We start from the raw sequence: 12,047 nt of genomic DNA, 5'->3' as shown, positions 1-12,047 counted from the left end.
CTACCCCCAGATCTGCTGGCTGGAGGGGGTCAGGATTAAATGGAGGTGCCTATATGTTGGCAGTGGGCTCTGCAGAGGGCGGACTACATCTCCCACAGAACCCCTTGCTGTACCTACAGAAACTCCACAGGCACAGATCAACATGTATTCCACCTGGTGTTGAGCCCTGGGGGGGGGGGAAGCTCTGAAACAGGGATTTCTGGGGGCTGGATGTAAGGTTCCTTTATACATCAAGGAGCCTCCAGGATTGTCCCCCCACACCATCCTAGCCAACCTGCACCTGGTATAACCAATTTTCTACCAATGGGGAAGGGGAATTAAAAAGAACCCTTATGTGTAAGAAGAGAGCCAGTGTAGCGTAGTGGTTAGAGTGTTGGACTACGACCTGGGAGACCAGGGTTTGAATCCCCACACAGCCATGAAGCTTACTGGGTGACCTTGGGCCAGTCACTTCCTCTCAGCCTCAGAGGGAGGCAGTGATAAACCCCCTCTAAATACAGCTTATCATGAAAACCTGGGATCGACTTGAAGGCACTCCATTTCCGTGTGCAAGACCCCCCCCCCAGGTATGTTTGCCACCTCCTGTACTGGACAGTGCAAGCCAGTAGGGCTTTAGAAGAGGAGGATTGTCTGCACTTCACTCCTCTACCCTAGTTAGGATTGTGGTTAGTCAACTTAGGTTTCTGCCTGTTAGGATGTTAGGTTAGTGGGAATATGAACTAAAGGTTTCTTGATTATAGCGTCCACTCTCTGGAACTCTTGTCCTGTTGAAGACCTTTCTTTGGCCTTCAGTCACCTAACCTTTGGTGAGATTACCAAGAGAATGGTTTCTGTTGTTTATCAATAAATGGGCTGGTTCAGATGGAAGGGGACAGTCCTTCTGGTATCTGGATTGCAAACTATATAGGACTGTGAAGTTAAGACCAGTACTTGAAATTATGCTGTGAAACACAAAGCCAGTGGAGCTGTTCTAGCACTGATGAGAGCTGTTCAACTGACTAGTTCTGGTCAGCACCCTTGCTGCTGTGATCAGTACCCACTGTAATTTCTGAATCATCTTCCAAGGCAGCCCCACTAATGATTGTTGTAGTTGTCTAGTATTATCTGTTAGTCACCATCTCCTGTATGTAAAATAGGTGTAATAATGGCCTAACCCTTGAGGTGAATGTGAAGGTTGAAAAAAACTTTTTTTGAACATTTAATTGTACCAATCTGGAGCTTCATGGGAGTGCCATTATACATACAGAATGTGTGTGAGTAGTCCTCCCTACATGCTCCTCTGAACATGGCAAGTGATTGGGGCTTTGTCACCTAGAGATTACTGTTTATTAGATGACTCATACATGGAAATAATAATAATAATAATAATAATAATAATGTGGAGCTCTCTCCTTCACTCCAGAGAATAGAGGTTAACCTTCATTTGTGCTGCAGAATGAACATGTGTAAGAGACTCCTGGGTTAAACTGTTAAAAATGCTTAGTAAATTATGAATAGGAATGACTGATTCGCCTGTCAGCATATTCTTGATCCTTGAAGATATCTCCCTTTTTTCCATAGCTGCTCCCAAACTGACTTTTATACTTACTGGGGATGAAAGGTCTGTGGCTTGACAGATGAATTGATGCAGAAAGCAAATTAAAACCAAAGTAACAAGGAAAGCTATGTGTGCTTGTGCAGATCACGTGCACAGTAGTTATCCCTTGATTTCACCTGATAACCATTAAAGTACCCTTTATCATCCAGAGCAAACATATGCTAACATACTGCATTTTTTGTTTTTAATTCTCTACAGTTAATCCTCATTTTATAGAGTTTTGTTGTAAAGCTTATTGGAACAGAAATAGAAGTTTGTTTGGGTTTTTTGTTACCATCAAAATTCTATATTGTTTTTCTTCAAAGAACAATGTTTTGAAATTGCTGTTTGTATTGAATGAATTAATGTATTAAATCTGCTATTTCTTCTCCCTCCCTGCAAGAATGACAGATGAAGGGAAAAATGAAATGGAAAACTATATGAAGTCTCTGCAAGAAGGTTATAAACTGTTATCCAATGAAGATTTGAAGCAGTTGCAGCAGGAACAAAATGTAGATAATGACAACATGGATGAAAAGGTATACTACATTCTGTGTTGTATTCCTGGCTATAGTATATGCTTTTCTGAGTCTTATTCATCGCATGGTTATGGAATTTTGTATTAACTAAAAAAAGTATTGAATTGTGTGTATCACACAAACAGAATCAGAACTAAATGACTGCCAGCTTTCAATCTATTTGTGAAATTTATAACTTGAATGCCTATAAATAAACATATGGAAAGTTGTATATGAACAGGCTTTTATACCTTGTGCCTTGCATGAACTAAGAGCAAAGAAATCACTTAACCCTTCTTTTTAAAAAAACATACTTTGAATCCTGTCAAAAGTTTCCTCTTCAGAAACATGACAACACATGAAAGTTCAGTAAACTATACCTTACTGTAGGCTCTCCATGAAGTATCTCAGGAGGTATGTCATATTTCAGAAGTTCATTACATTTCAGTCAGGTACATAGTTTGGAGTTTCTACCACTAACTGAGATAATACATTAATGTCTATTATATTTAGTTTTGCCTTTGAAAGGCATTATAACATGCCAGTGAGTATATACAAAGACAGACTGTTCTGCACATAAATTTTTGATGTTGTTCCCAATGGATGACTTTCAATGCAAAGCAGTTGCAATACATTTAAGTGGCTACAATACTTGATTCTTATGTGTTAAAGTATCTACGTAAGAGTACTGTATGCTGTGAACATGAATAGCATGTGTGTTTTTGTACCACATACTGTTTTCTGAATACCCTAACTTCTCACAAAGCACATAGATAGCATGGTGGTTTGCCTTCCAGGTACATGTCCCTTTTGCTCACTATGCGATCATTTACTCTGTTGTCTTCCACTAACCCTATTGTTGTATGCAGAGCATAGGCTTTTGGTTTACCGATGCATGTCGTGTTTCAGTCTTTTATTACACCATGTGCTGTTGAATCACTGACATCACTTCTGCATTGAACTGCTAACATTCACAATTTTGGTCCAGCTATGGTAAGTGACTTCATATTGTGCATATATAATATTAAAATTCAAAGATTTATTACCATTGATAAAATACTGAAAAGTTGTATTCTTGTACTCACTTTTAGGTGGACAAAATCATAGCTGGCGTCATTGATCAAACAACTGGAGAGATGTTTTCAGTCTTACAGGCAATTTATAAAGGCCTTATTGACTATGACACTGGAATTCAATTACTTCAGAGCCAGCTCATTTTATCAGGTCTAATTTCACCAGCCTTGGGAAGAAGGTTTGACCTTGAAGAAGCAAAAGCCCATGAACTTGTTGATGAACAAGCTATATTGCAACTGCAAGGTTTGCAGAATGCTAAGATGATCATTTCAGAATTGCAATTAACAACACTCCCAGTTGTAGCTGCTTTGGAAGAGGATTTAATTTCAGAATCTCTGGCTATTAAAATTCTTGAGATTCAGCTTTCCAGAGGGCATCTAATGATACCGGCCACAGGAGAACGGCTGACTTTGCACAAAGCTTTTCAGAAGAACCTAATTTCTGCAGCATTATATACCAAGCTCCTAGAAAGACATGACATGTGCAAAGACCTTATTGACCCCAACACTGCAGAAAAGATCGCCCTTGAGGAATTGCTTGAAAGAACTGTAGTACATAGAGAAACAGGCTTGAGGCTGTTACCTGTGACCCCTCAAGAAAGAGGCAAAATAACACTAAAATGTGGAAGAAAGATAACTATTTTTAGAGCAGCTCATGAAGGACTTATAGAGAGGGAGACCATGTTCAGGCTGTTAGGGGCTCAGCTACTTTCTGGAGGCATAATTCATCCTGATACAGGACACAGAATGTCTCTTGAGGAAGCAATGAAAGAAGGTGTAATTGATCAGGACACTGCCTGTGCTATTTTGACTCATCAGATCCAGACAGGTGGGATCTTCTGTCAAAATTCATCAAAACGTTTGACTGTAGATGAAGCTGTACAGTGTAACTTAATATCTTCTAGCAGTGCCTTGCTGGTCCTACAAGCACAACGAGGCTTCATTGGACTCATCTGGCCACATAGCGGTGAAATATTTCCTGTATCTACATCTTTGCATCAAGGCATGATCACTAATGAGCAGGCCTGCAAAATTCTAAATGGGCGGCAAAAAATAGCAGCATTCTATATTCCAGAAACTTGTGAAGTGATTGGCCTGGATGCTGCTGCCCAGCAAGGAGTCATAGATAGTAACACTAAATCAATTTTAAATAATGTTACCCTACCTGATGAAATGCCTAATATGGATGATATACCATTCCCTTTGAAAAAAGCTGCAAGATGGCTCTCCTCTTGTGAACTTCATCCACCCACCCAGCATGCTCATGGAAAGGATGCTTCTGACACTAGCGAGCCCATACTTAGGTTCTCAGAACAAATGCAAAAGCTCTTCATGTCTTACCTAATGATCAATAGTTGTATGGATGCAAACACGGGGCAGAGACTTTTGTTGCATTGTGGTGACTTAAATGAAACTGTCAGCTCGTTAATGGATGACAGTCATTCAGAATATTATACAGATAGGACAGAAGGGCAATTTTGTATAAACACAAAAACACAAAATCTTGAGCAACAGCCTGAATACGTAACGTTTAGTGGCATCACTAGCAATGTTTTAGGTCAAGGGACAAGTGTTCAAAATATTTCTAATGGCAATAACAAAAAGGAGTTTTATAAAGATCACTGGAATGACAAAAGCTCAGGGGAAAATGGTTTCCCTGTTGTGGCTAGTGGTTCAGAGCAGTCAGAACGTGGCACAAATACTTTATTTTGTAAACAGGAAGATAGAGCTGGAAAGGTAATTGATACAAATCAAAACCTTGAAAAAGAAAATGCATTTAGAAGTTTGCTGAAACCTTCTGAACAAATGCAAGTGGTAGTGTGTGAAAATACAACTAACCAAGCAAATGCTGGAAATGTTGAAACAAAAGTGTCTCTTTCTGACTATTCACAAAAAAGCCTTCCTCCAAGAATAAATGAAGATAACATTTTCATGATAGAGGGGAAGAACATCAAGGGGAATGAAAACAAGATGCCTTCAGGCATCTTAGACAACATTCTGGATATAAATTATTCTTCAGCTATTAAGAAAGAAGAGGAAGTGCAAGAGAGCTCTTATGTTTCACATCTCATGGGCAACAACATGCAGAAATGCATGACTTGCGTTTTGCAGACTGAAGAAGACATTATTTTAATAAAGAAAGATGAGGTAAATGATGACTTTCAGGATAGTTTATACATCTGCATGGAACCTGACAATAAACTCTTAAATGATGAACTTACTGGGGAAGAGTTAGGGCCTTGTAATGAGAGTAGGATATTACAGTCACGAAATAATGCTACTCCACTACTGCGTAACAGTGATGATAACGGGAACAGTGAGTCTCATTTACAAGTCTTTATTGATGCAAATGAGAGATTACCATTAGAATACCACTGTATAACACATGATGCCTGTCTTCATAAGACTGATAAGCCACCGCAAGAAGTCCTTACAAATATAGATGCCAATCCACAACCAGAAGACTATGCTAATAAATTTACTGGGTGCCTGTTAGAAGACCATGCCAGTGTGCAAGATGCATTACAGTTGGAAGCTAGAGATCATATACATGGCAGTCTGTCACTGGAAGATTGCCCTAATAAATATAGTGTGTCAGTCCTAGAAAATACTTTCATTCCCAATGGCCATCCAGTACAGAAAGACAACATCACTTTGATTTCTGGATTGCAGGAAGAGCAAATTGAAATGGAAAGTGGCCCATCTCTGGAAAGTCAGATTAATATCAGTGATGTACAACAACCCATAGATCTGGCTAATTTATGTAGTGTGTCTTTGCTTGATGACCATACAAATTTTGAAGGCATTGCACTGTTGGAATATCATACTGAAGAGAAGTATATTGGACCAATTCAGAGAAATTATGCTATTACTCATGCTGGGATTCCACTTGAAAGTACCATTGGTACAAATGCTGGGATCCCAGTAGAAGTCAGTACTGAATCTCTTAATGCATCATCCGTTAAAAACAATACTGATAGAGAGTCCACATCAGCTCTGGAAGTCAGTGCTAGTATGAAGCATAATGAGCCATCTGTAGACGACAGTAGGGCAGCATTTATGTGTGACAGGTTATTTCTGGAAAGCTGTAACAGTAAGCCATCTGAACTGTTGCATGAAAGAGAATGTAGTACTCCACAGTCAGAAATTAGCAATGACTATAAGGATCCTTGTGACACAGTTAAAGATGGCAGCAAGTCCAGTGATTCTCTACAAATCAATCGTAACAATGATAAATCTTATAACACAGGCAAGATTGAAATAGGTGATTCCTCTGCTGTTAAGGAAGATGTTGTCCCAGAGCTCAGCCACAGTTCTGTAGCCATCAAAGGAGCAGCAGATAATCCAATACAAGAAGCAGAATCTTCTGTGGACAACCTGAATGCAGAAGAGGAAGGCATTCTGTGCTTTAGTGAATCAAATGATTCTGATATATTTGAAATTATCAATATGGCAGCATTCAGTGCAAAGATACGAGGGACAATCTTAGAAGAACAGGCAGAAAGCACTGGAGATGTAGAAAAAGGTCAGAAAAAAGGAAGTGAAGAAAGTAGAGATTGCTCCCTGGGAAAGTTGGATGAAGCTGAAATGAAAAAAGATGAGCATGAGAGAATCAGAATGAAAGGAGAAGATGACTCTGAAAGTGAACATGAAATCTTATTTATGGATAATGGCAGTGACAATAGTGGGGATAATGAGGATGAGGATGATTTTGAAGGTTATGATCATGTCGATTTTGATTATGATACTCCTGATGAAACAGATTATGAGGATGAAGAGGTATTGGAAATGCATTATTCACAGTGCTGTGATAAAAGCATAGGAGTCCAGGTGCCTGCAATTGCAGAGACAGAAAGCAAGAATATTCATCATGAAAACAATGGCTTACTGTGCTTTAAACACTACAGTGTTGATGAATACGGAAATGTAGCTGATGTTGCTAAAGAAAACATTCAGGACCTTCACTGTAAAAGTAAAGAGGAAAGCTGGCAAAAAACAGAACAGGCTTCTGAGTCTTTCCTGGAAAATAATCCTGCATTACACAGCAGTCAAACCTCCCAATTAAGTATAAACAATGGTGTGACATTAGAAGATATAACTGGAACAGAAGAGATTCGTGCTGAATTAGATATATCTCCTCAAAGCAACTTATATGCTGAAAACAACAAAGCTAAAATTCTTGATGATGTATCTGTGCCATGTTTGAACTGTGAGAAAAGACAAGAAGTAGACGATGGAAAATCAGCACAAGCATTTACCAGTATATCACATAGTCAATTAGAAATGTGTGATCTGAAACAAAATAAAAATAGAGCATTCATTCTGAAGGAAGATAGTATCCAGGAATCAAGTGGAAGCTTTGGAGAGCCTTGTTCATCAGTTTTTAAAAATGGTTATAAAATTACTCCCTTGCGTGATGAGAAAATGAGTCTTGATCAAACTTCAAATAAGAACACCTTAGTTACACATGCCAATGGCTTTGCTACAGATGAATCAGTGGTCCACGTAGAGGAGTGCAACCTTTCCACTTATTTAAAGAAATGTGCGAAAGATGTAATAGGCAGGGATATCTTAGCAATGAGAGGGAGAGATTCATCTTACCTTAAGAAAGCTGAAAGAGACATTGAAGAGAGTGGAGAGGAGCTAGTGGCAGTGAGCAGTGTAAACAGCAGAGAAAAACAGCATCCAGAAGAAGTTAGTAAAGAGGCTAGTATTCATTCCACAGTGTGTCATGATAAAGTCCAAAGCTATAAATGTGCCTTTAGCAACATGGAGTGTGTTGAAGTTATTGAAGAAGTAGGTAACAAGGTTGAAGCACGTTCTGAAGAACATATACATGTAATTGGCTTCTCTTCTAGTACTTTAGACACCATGGATGATCGCTGGCATAGCACTGAGCAGAAAAAACATGAAACATCAGTCAGTCACAGTAGTGTGGGGTCTCCTAAGGAAGATGATGTTCTAGACCATGATCCTGCTTTCTTTGAAAATGGCATTCAGATAAAAATGCAACAACCGCAAAAAGATGTGATGCTTCCTAATTTTCACCCAGTCAGAGATCAGGAAATTTATTTTTCTGAAAAGCCACCTATATTACCTGAAAGCCTAACAAATATACTTAAAGGCAAAATACAAGATGGCCATGTTTACTGCAAGCAGGAAGACGAACCTTTAAGTTATATTGGCACAAGAGCTTTAATGCAAAATTTACTTAAAATGGTTAATTGCACACCCTGGGGAAATGAGGATTCTAGTCAGTCTGATATCCCACATATAAGTGGTGATACTAGAACTGCCACTTCACTGAGCCTACATTCAAATGAACATAATTCTACTCCATATATTTGTCTTGAAAGTAGAAGTCCTGACCTCCTCATTGATATACTGAAGCAAGACCATTGCAGTCAAAGAAATGATGGCATTCATGAAACAATGGACATGAAGGCCCAGACTGAAAGAGAGCAGGATAAAAAAACTTCTCAGTATGATCATGACTTTCCTGGATGTTCATCACAATTAAAAGTGGAAACTCCTGCAGAGAGTACTGGCTCATACAGTAAGGATCTTGGTTTGAAAGAACACCCTTCGGCTGAGGAGCCATACAATCCATCAAAAAGCTTCTCTGATGCCTTTGAATTGAAGGAATCTGTACCAAGTCCTGATGCAAAGAGTATGGTGAGTAGCAACACTTATAATCTTTGTCTTAAGCAAAGGCATGTAATACCACTGAATAATTTATTTGAGTGACTGTGCTTATTAACATAATAAAAAGACAGCAGATATATTGCCATTATGCATGGAACCACCTATCATAGAGATGGATGTTCCCAGGTTGGCATCATAATAGAATCATAGATAAACATTTAAATTGAACCTTTGGGCACTTTTAAAACACCATCATCTTTTTTAACAAGTGTTATGCGGCTACCGTGCTACTTAGTTCCAGGTATACTAAAATGATTTATTGCTCAATAATATTTGCAGCTATACAGTGGTCTGCAGCAATGTTCTTGGTACACAGAGAGTCTGAGAAGACACTTGACAGTGATTCAAGATATGAAATTTCTCTTAGATGATCTGCACCCCATCAGTAATGATTTGGAAGCCCTAAAAGTGCAACTTGAACAGTTAGAGGTAAGCTTATTGTCTGTACATAGAAAGTGAGGTTAAGCTGGCTCAGAAGTCATTAAGTTTCTTAATATGCTAAAAGTGACTCACAAAGTGAACAGTAAAACACAAATATTCAGTCTAACAAGATCGGCAAATATATAACATTTCATAAATATGCTAAACCTATTTAACACATTTTTCAAATCATAACATTTTATATTATCCTTCAGGTGATACCAATGGTACATTCACATTAACCAGCGCACAAAAACAACATCATACTACCAATAAAATTCATTTAACATATCAGGAACAATGAAAACAGTCATCATAAAAATGTTCACCTTTAGCTAACTAACAAACCTTTAACTGACTATCCCATATCACTAAAATATCATCAGAAAATAAATCAGTGTCAAATTGTGTTACAATTTAAACCAATAAAATTCATCAAAATCTATCAGAACAGCAGCATCTCAAAGAGAAGAATAGCAGAGAGCCATCTCAACTATCCATGTAGCCTGTGCCTAAGGTGTTCACCAATTCTCAACCAATGGCTGGTAGCCCATTTCTCAGCTGATATAGCATGCCTCCTAGCTCTCGTCTGAACAGTTTCTATCATTGGTTCAACCTTCTTCACCTCAGGGCACCGAAATATGCATCAATTCTTCATCTAACATGAATCAATGAAATATCTCACTCTAGGTCCTTCTCCCACAGATCTCATTTACATGCTGAGGCTGAGGCCTGGGCTACACATTACACTCAGCCCAGGGATGATGATCTCTGTAGTTAAAACTGTTAAAAATCCAGAAGGAGGAAAGGAGCATGAGCATGGCATTAGTGCCTAAAATTAAGGTATCCCTGGATAGCTCTACACTGAGGTAAAGGAGAGAGAGTAGGTACAGCAGTGGTTGAATGATGTGAGCAGTGTTGTAGTTTGTTGGGGAATAAGAGATAATGAACTTCTTCATATACAGTAATTATAAACAATACTATTGATTTTAGACAAAACTGTACTAGACTTCATCTGTATTTATATTTTTGTAGTCTTTTGAATCAGGACTTGCTGGCTTTGCTGTTATTTTGCGGAAAGATATGAAGTTAGCAGAAGAGTTTATAAAATTTCAGCACAAGGATGTTCCCAGAGAGCAGCTTGAGGATCTAAAAGAAAGCTATGAATGTTTGGAGAAGGATTTCTTTGTAGTCTGTGAAATGTCTTCAAATCGAGCAAAGCAAATAGTCTTTGCAGTAAACTCTGAAATGGTAGGTTCAATGCTGACATCTGTCTTACTTACAGAGATTTTTAACTCATCCAACACCAAAAGCTTAGATCTAGTTAAGTAGCTTAAAATAAAACCAAGTTTAAAATATTAAGTGTAGTTAAACTGTATTACATATGATGGCACATTTATTGCCTGATACTAGCTAGCGTAAACCCATCTACTGTATTTGTTGGGGCTTACCTGTAGGAACGTGTGTGTAGGATTGCAGTTGCATTAGGAACATAGCAACACAGGAAGCTGCCTTATACTGAGTCAGACCCATTGATCCATCTAGCTTAGTATTGTTCACACTGACTGGCAGCGGCTCTCCAGGGTTTCAGGCAGGAGTCCTACCTGAAGCTGCTGGGGCTTAAACCTGGGACCTTCTGCATGCAGGGCAGATGCTCTACCATGGAACTATGCCCTTTCCCCATTCCTTCTGAATCACTATTATGGTGAATTCATACAAGCATGCTCATCACTTGATTACTCCAACATCAAGTAATAGCATGCTTATGTGAATCAGCCATCATTGATCGCACCACAGATGAGCTTTCATGTCATCTCAAACAATGCTTTTTAATGACAGTAATTTTCATGTTCAGTTGCAAAACATCAATTGATGATGATGAAGGATTGGGAGCAGCTTGGTGTTGTGCTCTGGGGGCCTGGCAGGTCCCACTTACTGAATGCTGAATTGTGGTGGTGGCTGGCACCTGTCTGGGCACCCCCAAGGCGTCCCTTTGTGGGAAGATGGTTTGGCCTCCCTTCCTGACAGCTTGGGTGGGGGAATTGCTCTGGGGTGGTTTGGCCCTTGGCAGCAGGCAGGAGAGCCTGCCTGTACTTCTGTTTGGTTTGGGGCAAGTCTTCCTTGTGTTATATTTTAATAAATATAACCTTTAACCAATCCCTGTCTCAAATCTTCATTCTGGGTGTGGAACAAATGGTATAGTCAGCAGAGTGTACTTACAGATCTAAAATATCCCATATATTTAGTGGAATATTATTCCTTATACTTCCATTTAAATCAGTAGCTGTGTTTCAGTGTCATCTAAGTGAAATCTTATGATTTGGTTTTCAGTTTCATAGACCTGTTGGTGAAGAAAATACCGTATTTTAACTTCTTTCCTAGGCTAAACTTGCAGTGTTACATCAGGAACATCTAGTCAAGCTTCAGGAGTTTACAGACTGGATCGAGGAGAAGAGTGAAACCATTAACAATCTCCAGATGGATGGATGTGATGTAGATGTGAAGCAAAGGCTTCAGTTATTCAAGGCAGGTACCACGTGGGGCTTAATCTATCAGTGACCGTTAATTTAGGGTGCTTCCAGACATGATGTTTTGTTTCCACTCTGAACCAGCTAATCATCACTAATAATCCAAATGTCAGTGATTCAAAGGTAGTGATGCCTTGGGTGATCACTGTTAGTTCAGAAAGGCTGTCAAGATTTGTGCAGGTGACACTGCTACAGTTTTACAAAAATGCTGACAGTAGGTCTAAAC

At 39.0% G+C, this 12,047-nt stretch overlaps 1 protein-coding gene across 33 annotated transcripts in view; it reads left to right on the top strand.

Moving 5' to 3' along the window:
* DST (dystonin) overlaps nt 1–12,047 on the top strand; it is a 467,794-nt gene that overhangs the window by 278,362 nt on the left and 177,385 nt on the right. For 22 of the 33 annotated variants that reach the window (XM_061623014.1, XM_061623016.1, XM_061623029.1 and 19 more), the window contains 5 exons: nt 1,980–2,115; nt 3,186–8,843; nt 9,153–9,302; nt 10,329–10,544; nt 11,676–11,819. In XM_061623014.1, the coding sequence (XP_061478998.1) occupies nt 1,980–2,115; nt 3,186–8,843; nt 9,153–9,302; nt 10,329–10,544; nt 11,676–11,819 (6,304 nt within the window). The remainder of the gene's footprint in view (nt 1–1,979; nt 2,116–3,185; nt 8,844–9,152; nt 9,303–10,328; nt 10,545–11,675; nt 11,820–12,047) is intronic. The other 11 variants (XM_061623021.1, XM_061623022.1, XM_061623031.1 and 8 more) reach the window with 1 other exon arrangement.

This window comes from Rhineura floridana, chromosome 4 (assembly GCF_030035675.1).
Source record: "Rhineura floridana isolate rRhiFlo1 chromosome 4, rRhiFlo1.hap2, whole genome shotgun sequence".
Lineage (NCBI taxonomy): Eukaryota > Metazoa > Chordata > Lepidosauria > Squamata > Rhineuridae > Rhineura > Rhineura floridana.
The sequence above is the reverse complement of the archived record's forward strand: the minus strand, read 5'-3'. Positions and strand labels throughout refer to the sequence as shown.